This window comes from Typopeltis vanoorti, chromosome 21, assembly GCF_054136105.1.
Source record: "Typopeltis vanoorti isolate ZY-2024b chromosome 21, IOZ_Tvanoo_1.0, whole genome shotgun sequence".
Lineage (NCBI taxonomy): Eukaryota > Metazoa > Arthropoda > Arachnida > Uropygi > Thelyphonidae > Typopeltis > Typopeltis vanoorti.
In genome coordinates, this window is record NC_143569.1 from 34,574,003 (window position 1) to 34,594,694 (window position 20,692).

Genomic DNA, 20,692 nt, shown 5'->3' on the forward strand with positions numbered 1-20,692 from the left:
TTTCATAAGACGGAATAGTAAGAAAGCATTTGATCAGAAAGATCGATGCCTGACATACCCAAATTATAGTCCGTAACGATATTTGGTTTTAATTGAATTTTACCATTCCGATTTTTTGCTTCAACCATTTCAATTTTTTGCATATTTGAAATGGAAAGAACTTCCCTCTTATCCTTCCATTTGCGATGATGAATTCATTAAATTCATCATTGCTCATATTAGCATAAGCTTCTAATTTTTTATCAGTAAGTTTTCTTTTGCTGGTCATGGTGAAACTGAAGGTTTTTCGAGACTAGACGCAATAAACACAGTCGTCAGCACGTGTAATATATAAGTGGGGGTGATACGAGATTATTCGTAGTTGGCGTATGAAACAAAATTCTGTCTGATAAGCCGGCTACGAGATTACTCATAGTGACCTTGAAGACGCGAAAGTGCTTGGCTTGCGAGAACAAACTATGCCCGAGGAGCGTGGCAGTGAACGTGTTAATCTGAAACCAAGCAGCCAATCTAGAAAAGTTGTTCAGTGAGAATGAAAGTGCAAAATCAGATAAACTTGGACTGTTTAAGTGTGGAGGATGCATTATGTGCAGGTACTCTTGAGGTTAGTGAATATGAGAATGGGAATGATCAAGGGATGGTGAATGTAATTTCAGCTCTTAAATTTGAAGGAGGACAGTCTTTAAAAGATTCAATGGTATCTGTGGTCCCACAAGAAGATTTATTCAAGTTCAATATATTTTACTTTTATTCTAATGATAAAAATGTTAGCAGTAAACATGTGGAAATTGGACTTTGATTAATTCATCCAAAGATTATGGAGACTTGATTATAAGACAGTATAGTTACTTGGGGGTAGAATCTATTTTCAAGACAGATAGAACAGGGAGGGGAAGGTTGCTGATAACAAAAATTTTAGTTGTAATCAATAAGAAGTCCAGCAGGAAATCAATTGCTACTATAAGTCAGGGTACAAATGAAGATATAGGTAACATGCATTAGTAAATTAGCTAATGAACACACAAACTGAGTAATTATTATGGGGATTTAAATTGGAAAGAGAATATGGCTGAAAGAAAGTGTAATTTATGCAACTAATAAGGGATGGTTATCTGAAACAGTGTTTAACAATGGGGGTGGGGGCTTAAAAGATTCGATAGTATCTGTGGTCCCAAAGGTTAAAAGAAAGAAAAAAGAATATTCATTCTTTTTTCTTTCTTTTAACCTTTTTTATAGCCACTTCTGGCTATAGTTGTCTCCTCAATTCTCTCCATCTGTTTCTATCCTGGGCTTGTTGGTACCATGGAATTCTAATTGTTTTCCTTATATCATCTGACCATCTTCTTTCAAGTCTTCCCAGAGATCTTTTACCTTCATATGGCTGCCATCTCAGTAAAACTTTTGTCCAGCTATTTTCCTTGAGTTTCGCAATGTGTGCTGCCAATTTCCATTTCTTTTGAAGTTAGTTTTCTCCAATATCTAAAAATTTTGTTTTAGCTCTTATTTCTTCATTTTTAATCTTATCTCTGAGTCTTATGTTTAACAGATATCTTTCCATTCTTCTTTCTGCTTTTTTGCATTTTATATATAATTTCCTTTTTTGATTGGCCAGGTTTCTGCTCCATATGTCATAACAGGCAATACACATTGGTCAAACAGTCTTGCTCTATTTTCAGGTTTTATTTTGCTGTTTAAAAATCTCTTCAATTTTCCAAAAGCTCACCATCCCATTCCTATTCTTCCTTTCACTTCTTCCATGACTTCTTGCTTCTTCATTGTTAAGAGAATTTGTAAGTATACATACTCATCTACTATTTCGATTTCTTTATTGTTTATCGAGAGTCAGAATGATATGCTTCTGAACAGGATTAAAGATGAGTAGTGCCATTAAGCAGGAACTGGGGAAAAAAAAAAAAATGTATATACAGGAATACCTTGTATAGCGCGGTTAATTGGTTCCAAGAAGAGTCCGCGCTACACAAAACCGCGTTGTTCGAGATCTATTTATGAAGGTTTTCGATTTAATTTGTTTATTACAAAAATTTAGATAAAAAAAATCTTTAAAAATGAAAAAAATGTTATTTTTATTAACTGAATAACAAATAAAATCTTTTTAATCTGATATAAAAGTTGTAGAAAACAAAACAAATATTGCTTCAATTTTAGCGTACAGTAATTTACTTTTTACTAAAGTAGTCTTTTAGTGTTCGTTGAATCATCCTTATCTTGTTTGTCTCTTCAAGTACTAGATCTCTGTAGCATTTGATGGCATTATTAAGACTTTGTCTCACTTTGATGCTTCTTTCCAAATTCGGGTCGGCATTTATGAGAAAGTCGGAAGCTTTGTTGATTTTTCTCACGAAAGTTGAAAGGTCAGCAAAGGAAAATTCTTCAACCATGACATCATGGGGTCATCTTCGTCTTCTGCTTCATAGGCTCGTTGTTGTTCCAACTCCAAAAGGGTTTCATCATCCAGATCATTTGAATGAGAATCAATACATTCATTCACATTGTTCCAATTGAAACTTGTAAAACCATGATCTTTGCCCATCTGCACAATTTCTGTTGAGATTTCTATGTTACAAAAGCAACAAAGTCCTTTGAACAATGCAGCAAGATATTATGCCATATGGCTCTCATGTTGCTTTGAGTCACATCTTGCCAAGATTCATAAATATTTTGAATGGCATCTTTTATGTTAAATTTCTTCCAAAATTCACTCAAAGTCCAAGAATCTTTAATAGCTTGAGCAAAAGTTCATCTTAAGTAGTAAGCCTTGCAAGTGGAGATAACGCCTTGATCCATCGGCTGCAGAATTGATGTTGTGTTTGGAGGGAAAAAATGAATCTTGACATTTTCATTTAAGTCAGTCAGTAGAGTTGGATGACCTGATGCATTGTCTAATAAAAGAAAATTTTTAAAAGGAATTCTTTTTACAATAGCTCTTAACTTCAGGGCAAAAACAATTTTTAAACCAGTCTTCGAAAATTGAATGAGTCACCCACGCTTTTTTATTCGAACGCCAATGAACAGGTAAATTGTTCTTTGTAAAGCCTTTAAGAGCTCTTGGATTTTCCGCTCTGTATACACTAACAGTGGCTTCAATTTTAAATCACCTGATGCATTACCTTCTAGTAAAAGTATCAATTGGTCTTTTGACACTTCATACCCAGCTTGTGTTTTTTCCTTCTCTGCTAGAAATGTGCGCAATGGCTTTCTTTCCCCAGAACAAGCCAGTCTCGTCAGCGTTAAAAATTTGATCATCTGTGTAGCCTTCCTTCTCAATAAGCTCCTTCAATTCATTGGGAAATAATTCTGCAGTTTTAGTGTCAGCACTTGCGCTTTCACCTTGGGTTCTTACGTTATGGAGTCCCATACGCTTTTTGAAACTGTAGAACCACCCACAACTTGCTAATAAAGTTTCACTGGTTGTACCTCCTTCATTTTTGCTTTTATTTTGTCATATAGACTTGTTGCTTTTGCCTGGATTATCATTTGACTCAAAGGAATCTTTTTCTGATTACAATCTTCAATCCAGATCATTAGAAGGCATTCCATATTTTCCATTGTAGAAGATCGATTTCTCGTGATCAGTTTTGACATATAAGAAGCGGCGCTTATTCCATGTTGTTTAATCTTTTCTTTGCTCTGAATAATTGTTCGTACAGATAACTCATTCATTGAATTCTCATGTGCTATTTTAGCAAACGAAGCGCCATTTTCGTGACATTTTATAATTTCAAGTTTCTTCTCTAATGTCAACCACTTGCGTTTTTTTGTTACTCCAACAGTGCCTTGTTTGTTTTGTCTCTTTTCACTCATACTTAAATAATGATAAAAAATTAAATACTAATATTAACGTAAATAATAAAATTCCGTGGGGAAAGAACGTGTCTAAGTGAGAGCCAATCGAATAACTACTGCATAAACGTGGCTCTCGACTGTCACTTGTGGCGCCCAGGAGTCGCTGGTCAGTGTTGACAATGTTAGTGTATGTAATAATAAAAACCGCGTCAGACCAAAACCCGTGTTGTTCAAAACCATGCTATACAAGGTTTTCCTGTGTGTGTATATATATATATAAAATAAAAATGATGTAGAGCAAATATAAAGAGAGCATACAAAATGGGTTACTAGAATAGATTGAAGACAGAATCAGATTATAAGAGTAAATCAGTCAGACTAAGTGAAACTCTGAAGAGTTCTTTTGCTATGTGGGATGTCAGAAAGGTGAGTAGAAATAAAAGTTGTTGAATTGCTGAGTGATCACTTTCTTTGGTTGTGTCATCCAAACAGATATAATCCAGTGATGAAAATAGAGGTAGCTGAATTAGAAGTTCTTACAAACAGGCAAGATAGTTTCTATAGGTTACCAGCATAGATGGAAAACAAAATCAGATTATAAGAGTAAATCAGCCAGGCTGAAAGAAACTCAAAAGAGTGGTTTTGCTACGAGTTTTGCTTACATAAAGGAGGCTCCAAAACAAAAGTAACAAATTATAAACCAGTTATTACCTCAAGAGTGGTGCTTAAGGTATTGAAAGAGTGCATGAGACATTGAAATATGAGAAGTGGAGATGGATAAAATAAATGGCTACACCATGATATTACTTTATTTTGCGGAGGCATTTTACGGGATACCATATATGAAGATGTTGCATCGATAGCTGGTTTCTTAAGTACAGAGTAGGGTTGCCAGATTTTGGAAAACGAAATAGGGGACAATTTTGGTGAGTCCGAAAATATTATAGAAACAAGTTTTCTGCTGTAATCATTAGAATTAAAAGAATGATGATGTTTTATGCCATGAAATGTCATAGTTATTTCAGCAGCAGTAACTTTTCTTTCATTGCTGTTATTTGGTTTTACAAAATAAGTATCAATACTTTTGGAAGTGAAACTCGAAATGCTCAATTTGTGTTAATGTGTTGTGTTGTGTAATATCTGATCGTCCCCCATGTGCAATACTAGACGTTTGTCTACAGATTTTGCATTCAACACTTCATTGTTATGTTTTCCTTTTGCAGTAAAATTCCATTCTTTCAAATAGTCATTGTTAAAAACGCACTTTCGTTTTGGCATTGTTAAGAGCTTAAGGAAAGAAACAAAATTTAATTTACCTTTAATTATATATTTTATGTATTAACCAAATATTGCATATTCGAAAAAGCTGAGATATTATTTTTAATAATTATTGAAATAACATCCACGTACTGTACCAATACTGCACTACAATGTCCAAATAAGAACTGTTTAAAAATAAGCAAATGCAATACATCTGTACAGAATTATAAATAAAAATAAACAATGAAAGGGCCCACTGCCACCGTAAACTGTAAACACAATTAATTTCCTTGAATTAGTTTTTATGGCTTACAAATCACTTTAAATTGGATTATTCAAAAAGAATACTGAAAATTATAATTTCTTAACATAATATTTATAATTTTATCTTTTCATTAAAATATGGGACATCTGGCAAGCCTAGTACAGAGTCCTATGTCACAAGACTACTTGTTTAATTTGTACATTAATGAGATAAGGAATGATTTGATTAAGAATATCCATGTGTTTGTTGATATGGCATGAGCAATAGTTAATAATGTAGTGATCTTGCAGAATGAAGTAAATAGACTAGTAGTTGGGCAAAGGATAATGGTTGCCAATTCATTGTGGAAAAGTGCAAGGCTCTGCTTTGGGAGGGAACTGCAGGAAGTTGAAGAGGCTAAGATGAACAGAGAGTTGAAGTTCAGAAAGCATATTGCAGAAGGGGGGGGGGGCACAAAAGACCTCAAAGTGAGACATTGACATACACAGAGATATGTAGAGATGGAGATTTATCTCTCTTCATAAAGTTTGGATATAGCTGCATTTAAACTACTCTGCACAAATTTGATCACCCTGAGTTTCTTGGAGGTGAGGAAATAGTAAAGAGGATTTTAAAGGCAAAATGGTGACATGATTATGGACCACTTCTTATGAGGACAGATTGATGATTTGTGAGTTTCAAAATGTGGGTGATAGATAGAAGAAATAGCAGTCTAAAAAAAGCATATACGATACTAAGGGGGGGGGTATAGAATTGGTGTAGATGAAATTTTTCAATACATGACAAGATGTGAGAGAACAAATCATCCTTTGAACTTGTAAAAGAGAATGGTTAGCTATAGCATGAGGACTAGATTTGTTGTACTTGGCAAGCAAAACTTCAAGGAGTTGCTTGTGTATAAGCAGTAATATTTTACATATTGCAAAGTTTAATAAACTTTTTTTCCCTTGGTATATTTTTCTTTTTGTTATGCTGTGGTTATTTTTTGTGCATATTAAAATAACATATTGATATAGCTTTCTGTGAACTTCAGGAGCTTCGAATGGGAGTGTATGATGTTTTACATCCAAATAGTGTAGAAGGATTGACTGCTGATTACAGATTGATGATTTGTGAGTTTCAAAATGTGGGTGATAGATAGAAGAAATAGCAGTCTAAAAAAAGCATATAAGATACTGAAGGGGGGGGGTTATAGAATTGGTGTAGATGAAATTTGTTAATACATGACAAGATGTGAGAGAACAAGTGGTCATCCTTTGAACTTGTAAAAGAGAATGGTTAGCTATGGCATTAGGACTAGATTTGTAGTTGGCAAGCAAAACTTCAAGGAGTTGCTTGTGTATAAGCAGTAATGTTTTACATATTGCAAAGTTTAATAAACTTTTTTTCCCTTGGTATATTTTTCTTTCTGTTATGCTGTAGTTATTTTTTATGCATATTAAAATAACATATTGATATAGTTCTTTATGTGAACTTAGGAGCTTCGAATGGGAGTGTATGATGTTTTACCTCCAAGTAGTGTAGAAGGATTGACTGCTGAAGATTTTCGCCTTTTACTAAATGGGGTAGGAGAAATAAATGTACAGACCCTCATCAGTTATACTTCATTTAATGATGAAAGTGGTTAGTACAAAACTTTGTTGTTGTTTTTTATTAATAATTGAAATTTTCAGTTGACTATATTAATTGTTTAACAGTTAATATACTTATGTCTTAAGGATATCTTTAATTTAAATCAGTATTGAGAGTATGAAATAAAGATTTGTATTCAGATTCAGAATAGAATGTTGGCAGATGTATTTGACTGTGTATCTGGCTCCCACTGGTGAGACCTCAATAAAGGTCAAAACTAGTTTGGATGGTTGCTCTTCTTGTAATAGATATCGCATGATGTTTCATTTGTTGAATCTAAATGAATTATGGTAATCTAAATGAATTATTTCACATAACATATTTATACGATACAGTTTAATTATTTTTTTAATTTTAATTTACTTTAAGTTTACTAATTAAAAAAGTATTTATTTATTTTGTGAGAAACTATTTTACTTTCTAAGTATTTTTTTTGCAAAAAGAATTTTTTTAGTTAATTTTTATATGCCATTTGAAATTCATCCCATCCATTAGCTTTCTTCTCTTCCCTGAAAATATGTCAATACCCACATTAACTCTTTAATATCTTCAAAGAACATTAAATTATTACACATATACCAAATGCTCTGAGAATTACAACCTTAACCAAATTGAGAGATTGTTTCATGATACATCCATGAAGGGTTCTGAAGCTATTGCAGAGAACTGTGGATGAATTAATCTCATATTATCCCACTATAAGACTACTTTCTTGTTTATTAGTGAAGAAGCAAAAAAGGATAATGTTTTCACAAAAATCAGGGTCCAAATCTTAGAATGGAATAATAGGGCTCTGTTTAATCTAAATAATAAAATGAGCGTCAATCGCTTACCTCATATGCAGGTTTCAGAGTTTTCCTTCCAGAAACCTAGTTGTTCATCCTGTATACAGGTAAATCGGCCAAGACTGTAGGGTTGAGTAGATTGTAGGGTTCATTCTATTGTGACCCTTGATGGACTTATTTCTCCAAATTGAAAGCCTGTAATAGTGATAATTAACTAATAGAGCCTTAATGTTTTAAACAGTGTTTCTTTCCCTCCCTCTCCCAATCTTTCAACATGCAGTGTGAGTCCTTGAAGGACATTGGACAAAGTCCTTGAACAACATCCTTGAAGGACATGCCAAACATATTGTTGAGATCATCCTCAAGGGTACAGCAGTAAAGCAGTTCTATTAACCGACCACCAGATAGCCAGCATATGGGACTGAACCAGGTAGTAATGTGTTAAGGAGGCTTCCTGATCAGCTGGCACATGATCTCAGTACCAACTATGCTGCTAGGTTATGCAAGGGAACTGGCAAAGCCACATTATGGTATGGAGACATGTATGGGCTACATGTCTGAGCCAGTCTCCTCCCACAGTATTTTCACCTGCTCTTTTTCTTTTCATGTTGAAATGCTAAACAAAGGTGAATCTAAATAAATGTAGTGTCACTCTGGTTAAAAGTTTAAAAAATAAATAAATCTTTTTAAAAAATTGCTCATAAAAATTTAAAAACCTCAAAAACTTTGCAAAAAATTATTTCAGATTTACTTCACCGTTGTTCATGGTATAAGCACCAACCTAAGTGATGTTTAGCAGCACCCATAGACATGCAAACCTGATTTATTTTTAGTCGATCCCAAAAGCACTACCACAATCATCACAGCACATAGTAACTGTCCAGACTACACCCCTGTATGATTCAGTATCCCCTACCAGAGGACTTAATCTTGAATCGCCTCCTCCTTCTGACCTTCTGTGGTTTAATATTTCCATGCTTTATTATGTGCTTTATTTCCATGCTTTATTCATCTGCTGTCTCTACCATTTCTCCAATTCTGAAAATCATTCTGACCTCTTTAATTTCTTATCCATGAAGTTTGATTTCATACAATCCAAATTCTCTAATGGTGAGTCATTTTCCTTGGTGACTTTAATGCCTATAATTCTAATTGGCTCTCTTTTCCAACTCCACCTGACCAAGCTGAAAGAAAAGGCAGAGGTATTTGCTGTAAGAACAATTAAAAGCACATGTTCATCTCCTGACCAGAATCTGTAACAGTCCTCTCCACTCTTCCAAGTACACTGTTGAGGTGACTGCTCCTGTTAGTAATTCAGATCACAATCTCATCCAAGTTTCATCTCTTGTGAAACATCCTTCCCTCAGCCATTCATAATCTCTTGTACTTTGTCACTATAATTATGCCAAGTGTTATAGTGCCAAAGCTCATATCTTTTATTCCTTCTTTCCATAGTCTGGTTACTGTTTCTGTTTTTCAGATTCATATGCTTGTTGTGATCTTGTTACAGACATTATCCATTTAGGAATGGACTTCATATTTCTCACTCTTTTCAAAATTCCCTATTTATCCAAGTATCCAAAGTGTGCTAGGAAAAGAAAAGAAAAAACAGCTTATAAGTGGCTTGAGACAAAAAAGAAAAAAGAAAAATCCAGCTTCATTGACAGCCTGCAAAGCAAAGCTCATAATACTTGCATATCCATCATTAAAAGGACTAAGTTTGATAGGAATAAATGTGGAAAAATTTCTTCCATTGCCAATTGTAGTTGTGCTTGCAGATACCTCACAATGCTGATAGCATTGCAACATCATTAAAGATTAAGCTGACATCCTGGCATCAGTCTTCTCATCGAACATCCTACATTGATGACAAAGCTCATTGACAGCCTGCAAAGCAAAGCTCATAATACTTGCATATCCATCATTAAAAGGACTAAGTTTGATAGGAATAAATGTGGAAAAATTTCTTCCATTGCCAATTGTAGTTGTGCTTGCAGATACCTCACAATGCTGATAGCATTGCAACATCATTAAAGATTAAGCTGACATCCTGGCATCAGTCTTCTCATCGAACATCCTACATTGATAACAAGGACAAATCACCTCCTTCTTTACATGGAACATTGCATTTCATGCTTCCAGAAAGACATCAGAAGGATCTTGAATAACCTGGATACCAAAAATGCCTCTGGTCCTAATGGAATCCCACCAGTTGTTCTCAAGAAATGTATTTGTGAACTCTGTTCTTTATCATCTATACACTGTATATATACTCAGCTGGCATTCATCTATAGCATGAAAGGAGACTCATATACAACCATTAAAAAAAAAAAAAAAAAAAAAAAAAAAAAATTGTGTCTACAACCAAACTATATTACTTTCACCGCAGTGTTATCCAAAAGTAGTGGAGACAGTCATCATCAGTTAACAGCTTTGAAATCTGGAATATTGTTAACTAATCAATGACCATCAGTATGGATTCACCAGTTGTGATCCATGCCAGATCTCTTGACCTACATCACCCACCTCTGTGCACATATCACGGAAAGGTTTGGAAAAACCTGTGCTGTTACCCTTGACATTATCATGATATTTGATAGGGTCTGGCATCAAGGACTTGTCAGCAAATTGCCATCTCATTGTCTGCCCCCTCTCCCTTGCAATTGGATTGCCAGTTTTTTCTCAGGTCAGTTATTGCATGTAATGGTGGAAGGTGTTCCTCAAGACTGTTATTTCATCCACCCTCTTCTTTATATATATATACATATATATAAATGATCATCTCTTGCTAACCTCAAATGCTATTCACAGTTTTGCTGATGACAGCACTTTACTCATCCTACTCATACAACAACCTTTCAGTGCTCAAATATGTCTCAATTCAAGATCATCTACAATAAATGCCCTTAACACTGATCTCCACACACCCTCCATTGGGGTGACAACAACATAGTGACCTTCAGTTCTTCCAAAATCTGTTTTCTTGTAAAAAAAAAAAGAAGACCTTAGTTCTTCTTCACTTACCTTTGATAATACTCAAGAAATCAAGACCATCTCTCTTTTCTGACTGAATTTTACTCCCTTATAAGGAGATTCTGTGGCTCACTAGGTTTTGACAATAGCCTTTGATTTGAAAGACTTGGGTTTGAATTCCATTTAGGATGTGAATAACCTTTATCAGAGTTTTTCAGCTGAAGGTGAGTTTGCCAGTCTCATATGAAGGTGGCAGGATTTTCCTCAGAAACTCAAGTTTTCTCCACAAAACAAGGTAACACTCGCCAGAATTGGCAGCAATAGTACATATGCAGATAGGATTAACTGCCATATTAGAGCTTTAATTAGGTTACAAAGAAGCCAAGTTACTTAGCCATGACAGGCCATTGAGCCATATGCAAGGAAATATGGGATGGGATCTCTCCTGTCTAGTTGCTTATTTTATATAAATCTCAAATCTGTGCTACCTTGGAATACAGCTTTCATATTTGGCATGGAGCACCCTAAGACCTCTGAAATTTCTTGATGCACTTTAAAACAGGGCAGTTTTCAGTTTATTGATAATTCTTCTCTCAAGATTAAGTTTTTTCAATGTATTCTTGTACAGCTATTACCATGTGTGTGTGTGTGTGTGTGTTTAGATTTGAAGCTTGATTATGCCAGTTATTTTGTAAGTACCAGCAATCAATTGTACAATTATGTAATTTCCCAACAATATCCAACCTATATTTTAAAGTCAGTCATGGAGTAAGATAATAATGTACTATATATAATTTTATTTTAATTATTTAGAATATTTCAGATTCATATCCACAATGGTGCATTGACTTCAAAGGTCAACATGTATATATTCAAAGAGTGAAGCTCATTTATAAAAGTAATAAAATATTTAGTGTAAGCATATAAATATTTATAACAGACATGAATTCTGTTTACTAAGTAATTCTCTTTATCTCTCTAAAGAGATCTGATGTTCATATTATCTACAAAATTAAAAGCAGTAGATTAATTTCTACTCTTCTAAATATCAATTTTTAATACATACAAATAAGTAAATGATCATTATAGGAATTGCACAGTAATGAGTGATATATATCACAGTTAAATACCATTCTAAGAGACAGCATCAAATACTTTACAAAGCAAACTGAACACAGCATTCTACTGGAAGTTCTGTACTTTCACTTGTCCATGTGAAAAGTTCCTTTGCAGGACTTATTTTATTGTTTTTGTTCATTCATTCATTCTGTCCTATTTCTCAAATGAATTAGAATATAATAAAAGTTTTAAGGCCTCACTTAACTAATATACTTGCATATGTCTTATTTCAGTAAGCAAGTTTCCTTAAACATCTTTTCATTGTTTTGCTGAAGTAGTCATGAAGAATAATTGCTCAGACAACAGAAATACATGAATGGTTACAGATTCATTTCTAATAATAGGAACTTTGCTGCACATTTCATCTTGCTCCTTGGAACATATACACTTTCTTCTCGCATATGAAGTCTTATATACATTATACTATCCTTCAATTATTAACTTCACACTTCCTCTGTGGAGAGTAGATAATGATGCATATAAAAACTTTTCCAAGATTGAAGAACTTCTCGGTAGTTTATTCCACCACTCTGGCTGTCCTTCCTTGCTTGCTGGTGTTCTTATTACCCATCAAAAACCATTCTAAAAACAAAAAGTAACACGCATGTCTGCTACTGAGATTCAAAACAAAACTGAAGTGAAAACTTGGCTGCTCTTATTATAGCAACTGCATGCTACAAGTGTTTAGCGTAGACATGCTACCGTAAACAACATAAATTAATAATATACATCTAATGTTTCTATTTTATTCCCTAAGATTACAACACCTTATGACTATATTTAAGTCTCCTTTATTATGCTACCACTTTACCACATGGCATTTCCAATAATATTAATGTATACAATTGCATTAATAAATACAAACACATATGTATTTTTAATTAATGCTTTATCATATAACAAAAACATATTCCTCATTAATGAATTTTTCACTCAGTATATATAAAACTATAAAAAAAGAACATAATTGAAATGACTGTGAGATTTTTACAAGTGCGGTTCTTCAGAATTATCATCCATTATACCTCTCATTTCTTCTAAATCTACAGGAACTCAAGCAAAACCTGCCCGACATCTTTTTACAATTAAACTGCTGACCCACCAAACAGACTTCCCCATGAAGTATTTCCTAAGTACTACAACCTCCAGCTCTTTAAGAAGAATATCAACAGATTACTTTGCTCTTGACCCCAACCCACACAGAGCATTCATTTGCTATAGGCTTTGCAGCCTTTCTTGTGAGGGAGTGATATAAAAAAAAAATTTTTTTATGTATTTAAAAATTAACTTTTTTAAAAATTTTACTTTTTTTTCACAATTAAAAGAAATGTATAAATGGGATTTGAAAGAAATGCATTAATAAGAAGCTAGTAATTTAATTGTCTTATTATCTTGTACATTGTTAGGGTACATATCAGGAAATGATGTATAGTATAGATTAATATGCTTGAAATTGCTAGCTGTTATATCAATGATCATTGCTGTTTGTGTTATCAATAATTCATGCATTGCTGTTTAGTTGATAATCATTTTTTATTAATATTTAGTGGCATTGTTTGTAATATATTTTGATTGTGATTAAATAAGTTAATAATGCCTGAAATGCGTAGTTTGACTTATTTTTGGAAATTGCCATAACCATTATTGCAGCCGATTGCATGATAGTTTCTAATCTTATGTATACTTCATTCCTCCTCCTCCTCATTTGATGAATTCTGCCATATTCAAGCATTGAAATCTTCAAGAACATGTACAGCTGATGCATAAGATGCTGATCTGTGTGCCAAAGAATTGGGCAGTGATAAGACATATTCACTGCACTTAAAAGTCCTTTTTTATTTCTTGCAAAAAAAGAAGAAGAGGTCCATTTCCTCTTCCCCTCAGATGATGATATGAAAAGAAAATAACTTAAAATCCTATTTTGCAAATTCCTCCAAAATGGCTACTCAAGAAAGTTATTAAGAAAATTATTATTTACTGATAACCCATTTCATGCAAGTTCAGAAATCAATTAAAAGGGCACTATTTCCTAGTATATCATGACAGATAGCTCAATTATTAAAATCTGTAAGTGTAAGAGTAGACTTCAAACCAATTGACACCTTAAAAATTTCTGCATTCTCCTAAAAATAATATTCCACTTTATAAACACTCTGGGGATATACTAAATCTCATATTCCTTCAGAAATGTCTATGTAAACCACACCAAGAGAAATTTTGAAATCTATAAAAAGGAGACATAGATAATGTTGAAAACAAGAGAACAAAAATGTGGTCTTGTTGCACATATTCTCACAGAACATCACACTGCAGACTGCCATCTGCCTCTATGTGTTATTGTAAGGAAAACACTTTGCAAGAATGTTCAGAACTTCTGAGGTGATTTGCTCATACAGCATATTAAACAGAAACCAGGGAATTATATTTCATAACATCTGGAAGTGTTTAATTTGTGTTTATATCAGCAATCACCTACAAGTTTTATGCAACAATATACAGACTGCACTTGATTTGTCTAATGATACACATGATTGACTGACTGTTCAGTATCTTTCAATTTGTAAAAATAACTGTTGGAAGCGTTTATATTTTGTTGTATATGTCTTGTAAATCTTCCTGAAGATGTTTCAGCCAAAGAATGATAGTGAAACATGTTGAAGTAATACATAGTTTAATAAAAATCTACAAGTTTAACCTGTTCTAATTGTTTATCCAGTTAATGAAAAGTCCTCATAGCTCTTATAAAAATTTAATCTGTGATTTTTAGGTAATTGATTCTTGTTGTGATAAAGTTGTTAAGTCATATATATAAGATTAGTTAAAATCCTTTACAGGTGATGGAGGAGATAAATTAATTCGTTTTAAGCGTTGGTTTTGGTCAATTGTTGAAAGGATGTCCAATCACGAAAAGCAGGATTTGGTGAGATATATATATATATATATATATGTGTGTGTGTGTTTGTTTATTTATTTATTTTATTTCATTTTTTGGTGGATCTCTGTCTGTCTATCTGTCTGTGTGTGTGTGTATACATTACTATAAAACCAGAAGTCCCATAACATGAGTTCAAATAATGGATAATACTATCTTCGAAATGGTCCACTATTTGAGAGTGTATAGCACATTTGAAATTGAAAATTATCGTTGTTGGTGCAGAGCTGGATTAAAATAAGTAATATCCTAAAACAAAAACATGAGTTGTGTGCTATAAGTAATCATTGTAGTGAGAGATAACTGTAGTGATAAAATGTTCTGAGAAAAGTTGAAGAAAAGGACAGTTCTTTTAATAATGGTTAAACATTATGAAATTATGTTATAAACATAGAAACATAACTCCATCTTTAATGCTGAAACAGGTCATGTTTCAGCATAAAAATGGCATGCTACAAGGAACAGAAATTGTCATAGAGATTACATCATTGTAGTGTAATGTTCAATTAAAGGATAATATTATCTTTGAAATGGTCTGCTGTTCAAGAGTGTATAGCACATTTGAAATTGAAAATTATCCTATTACTGAAGAACTGGATTGAAATAAATAACATCCTAAAACAAGACCTGCTTACGAGAAAGGTTTAATAAGAACCAAAGTTGAACTAATTTATTGGTGGGAGAATAAACTAGTGTGAACCTGAACATTACCTTAGAATTAATAAAGAGCAAAAATATGAAATGAAACAGAGTGTTGAGTTGGTTTCATATTTTTGTTTAACAACAAGGGGAAAAAAGGGGCATGAGATTTTCTGCAAGATGGAAATCATTGACTGTTTTTCTTGTTAGATCCAATAATCTATATCCATGACATGGTCTGCCACACCTGTGGTGTAGACGAACATGTTTTCTGTGTTTTTCTAGACAGATATTGACAGTTTTTCCTGAAGAACACAGAAAATGCATTCATCTACACTACAGTTGTCGTAGAGTAATAGACCATGCCATGTAGACAGATCACCAGATCCAAAAGAAGAAACTTCCCTCCTATATAGAAACAATTGAAAACTGCGTCATATTGCCAAAAATCTGGGAGACCATCAGCAAGTGTCCATTGCCATTTAGGACTGGAGAACTGCCTGTTACAATCAGTCTGTGTGTGCCTTCCTACTAGTGTGTCTGCATGCATGTGCTCAGTATGTCTCTTTATGCCCATGGGGATGCATTGTGAACAAGGCAAAATATTGGCTTATTAATCTGATTAGTTCAATTAATTTAGTTAATTATAAGCTTTAGATGTATGTTTTTCCATTAAACAACAAGAGTGATTATGATCAATGCTCAAGCATCCATATCAGGCAGGATGGAGAAATAAGCTCTCCTAGTGGAAAAGTTAAACAAACAGTTTAAAAAGAGAAACGAATACATAAAAACAGTTCATGAAGGGGAAAAAAAATTTAGAAAGACCTGCTGATAAAGAGAAGAATCAGACAAGAATATAACAGATTGTTTCATTTATGAATAGAGAAATATTCATATAACAAAAACTCATGAAGATATAGTCTATTAGATATAAGTGGGCCAAATTGCTCTGGTGTGCGCTAAATGGTAAATGTCAGATGGTTCATGAGCCTCATCTTCAAATATATTTGCTTATGCATTGCCAAAACTGTTTTCTTGATCTTCCTCTGTGTCCATTAGTTGGTCTGTAAAGAGCATGAGCACTGAATGTAGGTGAAGGTGGATGTCTAAGCTAAGTGTCTCAACCATCTCGGTTGAATTTTTAATTGTTTTTATTAGGGGTCTTTGCAGGCTTTCTTCAAGAATGACAGTATCAGGAATGTGATCTTGCCATATATATATATATGTTAAAGATACCAAGCTATTTTAAACCTGGTTTTACTCCATTTCCCAAGTAAGCAAACAGACAAATAAGGTAAAATTTGCACCTGCACATAATGCAAGTCTAGCTGACCCTGCAGGTAGTGCAAGACCAAGATAACTCATGGTAAAAGTAGAATAAGCTCTGATCACTAATCTTAATATTTACCCATAATGCAAAGCACATCTCCTGGAGGAGATGTATGATGCTTTGTATTAAAGGCAAGGGGCCACTACCCAGACGCATACGTGCAGGCTCAAATTTGACTTATTTGTCTGTTTGCTTACTTGGGAAATGGAGTAAAACCAGGTTTAAAATAGCTTGGTATCTTTAACATTTATTATACCCAAGGTAAAATACTTTCTACATTTATATCTCCTGCTGAGATTTTTATTTAATAAAGTTAAAACACCTTATGGTAACTTGTTCTGGTAAAATACTTATAAGCTCTGTATTACTAAAATCTTGATATTTCTAGCCTGGCTCCCACTGATGAGACCTCAATAAAGGTCGAAACCGGTCTGGGTAGTGGCCCCTTGTCTTTAATACAAAGCATCATACTTCTCCTCCAGGAGATGTGCTTTGCATTATGGGTAAATATTAAGATTAGTGATCAGAGCTTATTCTACTTTTACCATGAGTTATCTTGGTCTTGCACTACCTGCAGGGTAGTGCAAGATATATATATATATCTTTCAAATATATATATATTGTTCAAAGGCTTGTTATCTCAAAAAGCTATTGATGATATTAACGGCTTGCTGAATAGTGATGTACCATGTCTAGTCGAATTTTGCTTTTTTTCTAATGATTAGATTGAATTTCCAGATATTAGTTAGACTTTAATGGATTTGAAGAGCTTTGTCCTTTCTTTTCAATAGCTAGAGTAGTGATATAGGAACCTACGTACTCAAAATCATTTACTTCTTCAAGAATGTGGTCATTTAGCTTAATATTTCCATATGTTCTGTTCTTTAGACTTTAGTTTTACTGCTGTTGACTGCGAACCCAATCAGTGCTGCATTTTAACATAAATTATCTAAGTAGTTTTGGGTAGTCTGAATGTTAATCAATCATTATGATATCATCTGCAAAACAGAGCCTACTTATGGGCATTTGTCCTGTGAGTGAATACATAATGGTGTGCAGTAGATGGTGTAGTTGCAGTTAGTTGTAACTGGTGGATTGGGTGGTGGAGATGGAGAGTTGTAGATTAGGTGCCCTCCCTCGATGAGTCTTTGGACTCCCTGAAGGTGTTACGTTTTGCTGCTACTTCATGGATGGATTACAATATGAATAAAGCTCTGGGATGGTTTTTCAGGCATTGAGCCTTCCATATTTTGAGTTTGTATGGTGGGAAGTGTTAGGTCATTCCAGTGATATTTATTTGTTATACTTGTTTTAGGTTTAAAAGTGCTGCGATGAAGTTGTGATTGTAGTTTAGTTGTTAGCCATTGATTAAAATATGATCAATTTGTGATCTTGTTCCATTTGAATGTTTCCAGGTCCATTTTCTTCCAGATTTGTGTAGAAATTTGCTCTGCAGATTGACAAGGTTATGAGTTGCATAGTTCATCTAGAAGATATCCCTTTTCATTTGTTGTACATGAAAGGCCCTATTTTTTTTCTCATTTCTGAAATTTGATTCTACTTGTGCATTGTGAAATCTCCACCTATGATGTGGAGATTGTATGTTTTGAACTGCTTAAAGAAAGTCTAAGAGTTGACTGTAGAAAGCATTCTTGAAGTTTTCATCTGAAGTCACTGGGTGCATAGGTACAGGTTATTGTTGCTTTTAGGTTAGAGTTTAAAGTTATTCTCTCAGAAACTTTGGGGATAGATGAGATGTGACTATAGATCCTTTGGTTGACTATGATTCTGATTCCTCCAGTACTAGATTTGTCTGCTGATATAAAGATGAAAGTTGTTTTTTTTCTCTCTCTCTCTCTATTTGATGTGACTTCATTTTATTCAAAATCTGCTCTCCACTTGTGTTCTTGGATGTAGACTTCGTGGTTTTCTAACTCTGCTCCAGTGCAAAGTTCATGAAATTTCCAGATTTCAAGAAGGTTCATTGTAAGTGGATATAATAGATGGGTTTCTCCCATTTTTGTGCACTTTCTGGAAAGCCTTTCACTGATAGGCTTCATATCTTCTCTTTAAGAAAAAAGAAAGGAGGTTGCATTGCATGATTTTTCTGTATCTCTTGTTCCTTTCGTAATCAGTAGTAATCCACATATTTGAAGTTTGGCTCTAACTTACTTCACCAGCCAGTAGCCTACTGGAAATATATCTACCGTTTTCCTGGACAGTCACGGACTAGGAGGTGTGGCTTGAATTTTTACCTCCAATATACAGGGGTAATATATTCTGGAGACTGCTTTAAAAAAAAAAAAAAAAAAAAAAAAAAAAAAAAAAAAAAAAGCTTGTAAACATAGGAAAGAGACCATAATAAGAATAAGAAATGATAAAGATGATATAAAACTAACACTGTTGGTATATTGTATAAATATAATACTGTTGTAAGGTCTGACTTCAAATTATCAGAACCAAAGCTTGAGACAAACCGGATGTTTTACACATCTCATCTCATCTTCCTTATACCCTCTTTAACCTTGCGGTGTCGAGGGTCCATTGATCATCGGACCTCACTCCGTTTACAGGATAAGGTGGTCAGCCTTATGCCCCGGTGTATCCTATGGCCTGTAGTGTTGAGTTCTCAAGGCCAGTTTGCCTGCTTTGCGGGATGAAAAACCCCAGAATAAACTGGGGAAAAAACCCTGCTGTCCACGCCCAAGACTGGCTAACTTGGCTATGGCTGAGGAAGATCCTTCAGCTCCTCACGTCACCGACGGGAATCGAACCTAGGACACTCCTTCCCCAGGCATATGGTTGCGAAGCGCATAGCCACTAGGCTAACCGCACGATGAAATTAAATACTAAATGTTTTACACATTAGTATTTAATTTCATCCAGAATCTTAAACAACAGTAACTTTTTGAATGTAATACTTTGCATTATGAATCCTTCATCTACAAAATATAGTCAGCTCCTGCTATAAAGTAGATACAGCTAGAAATATTTTAGCTCATTATATTGGAAGTTTACTGCATCACTATAGTACTTTCCTTTGGCATATGATTGATGCTGATTTTTAGCTAGAATTTTTCTGCATTTATAGTGAGTTTACTGTAATAGTGTTTTCTATAATGAAAATCAACCATATTCAGGACAAGTGCAGTCATTAGTACATTTCATTGGAAGTATAAAAAAATCATTGAAAATCTGAAATACAGAAATTTAGCTGACATTATCCATAAAAAATCAGTCTATATTTAAGTAAAAGAAAGGATTAAGGTTTCATGGTAGCTACATTATGGAAAAATTTAGCAGATGGTCGAACCCTGATGACTGGAGTAGAGTTCTCATTGTACTGATTTGTAAGATAGATAAAAATAAAGGAAATAAAACTAAATCTCAAACAGAAATAAAGATGAATTATTTGCATTAAAAAAAAATTCTTCATGGAAGTTTCACCTGTTTTATCTTAGGTACTTAATATGAAGAACTGGAGCAAAAGTTCAAACATACATAAAAGGAGGATCAACAATGCAGATGTACATTTCTGTGATTTAGCAGTTTTTTGGGAAGTTTTTGATATTGAGACCATATTATGATGTAAAGAGTTTAATAAAAAAAAAAATAAGCAAAAACCTGATAAGTTTTTCTGTACCCCTGATGATGTCAGTCCTAAAACTTACATCATCAGGGGTACAGAAAAGTTTTATGGAAAAAGTAGATGTTTTTGATGGTGCTTTTGATAGTTTTGGGGGTGCTTAAGGATCAAAGCTGTATAACTGAGAGGAGACCTCCACATAACCTTTAAAGGAATGCAGAGAACCAACCAGGGCTTCTGACCTAATGTCCAATCCTCACCTTCTCGTGGTGCACCCTGTTGGGTATCTACCTGGATACTGAACGAACGAGGATGGGCTGGCAATTTGGGATTTAGCTGACCAAATTGTATTCTTATTAGTTAA

General features: G+C 33.9%; 1 protein-coding gene across 5 annotated transcripts in view; it reads left to right on the forward strand.

The window, feature by feature from the left end:
• Positions 1-20,692, forward strand: part of hyd (E3 ubiquitin-protein ligase hyd) — a 680,323-nt gene that overhangs the window by 640,630 nt on the left and 19,001 nt on the right. For all 5 annotated transcript variants that reach the window (XM_090411567.1, XM_090411569.1, XM_090411568.1 and 2 more), the window contains 2 exons: positions 6,808-6,952; positions 14,673-14,758. In XM_090411567.1, the coding sequence (XP_090267693.1) occupies positions 6,808-6,952; positions 14,673-14,758 (231 nt within the window). The remainder of the gene's footprint in view (positions 1-6,807; positions 6,953-14,672; positions 14,759-20,692) is intronic.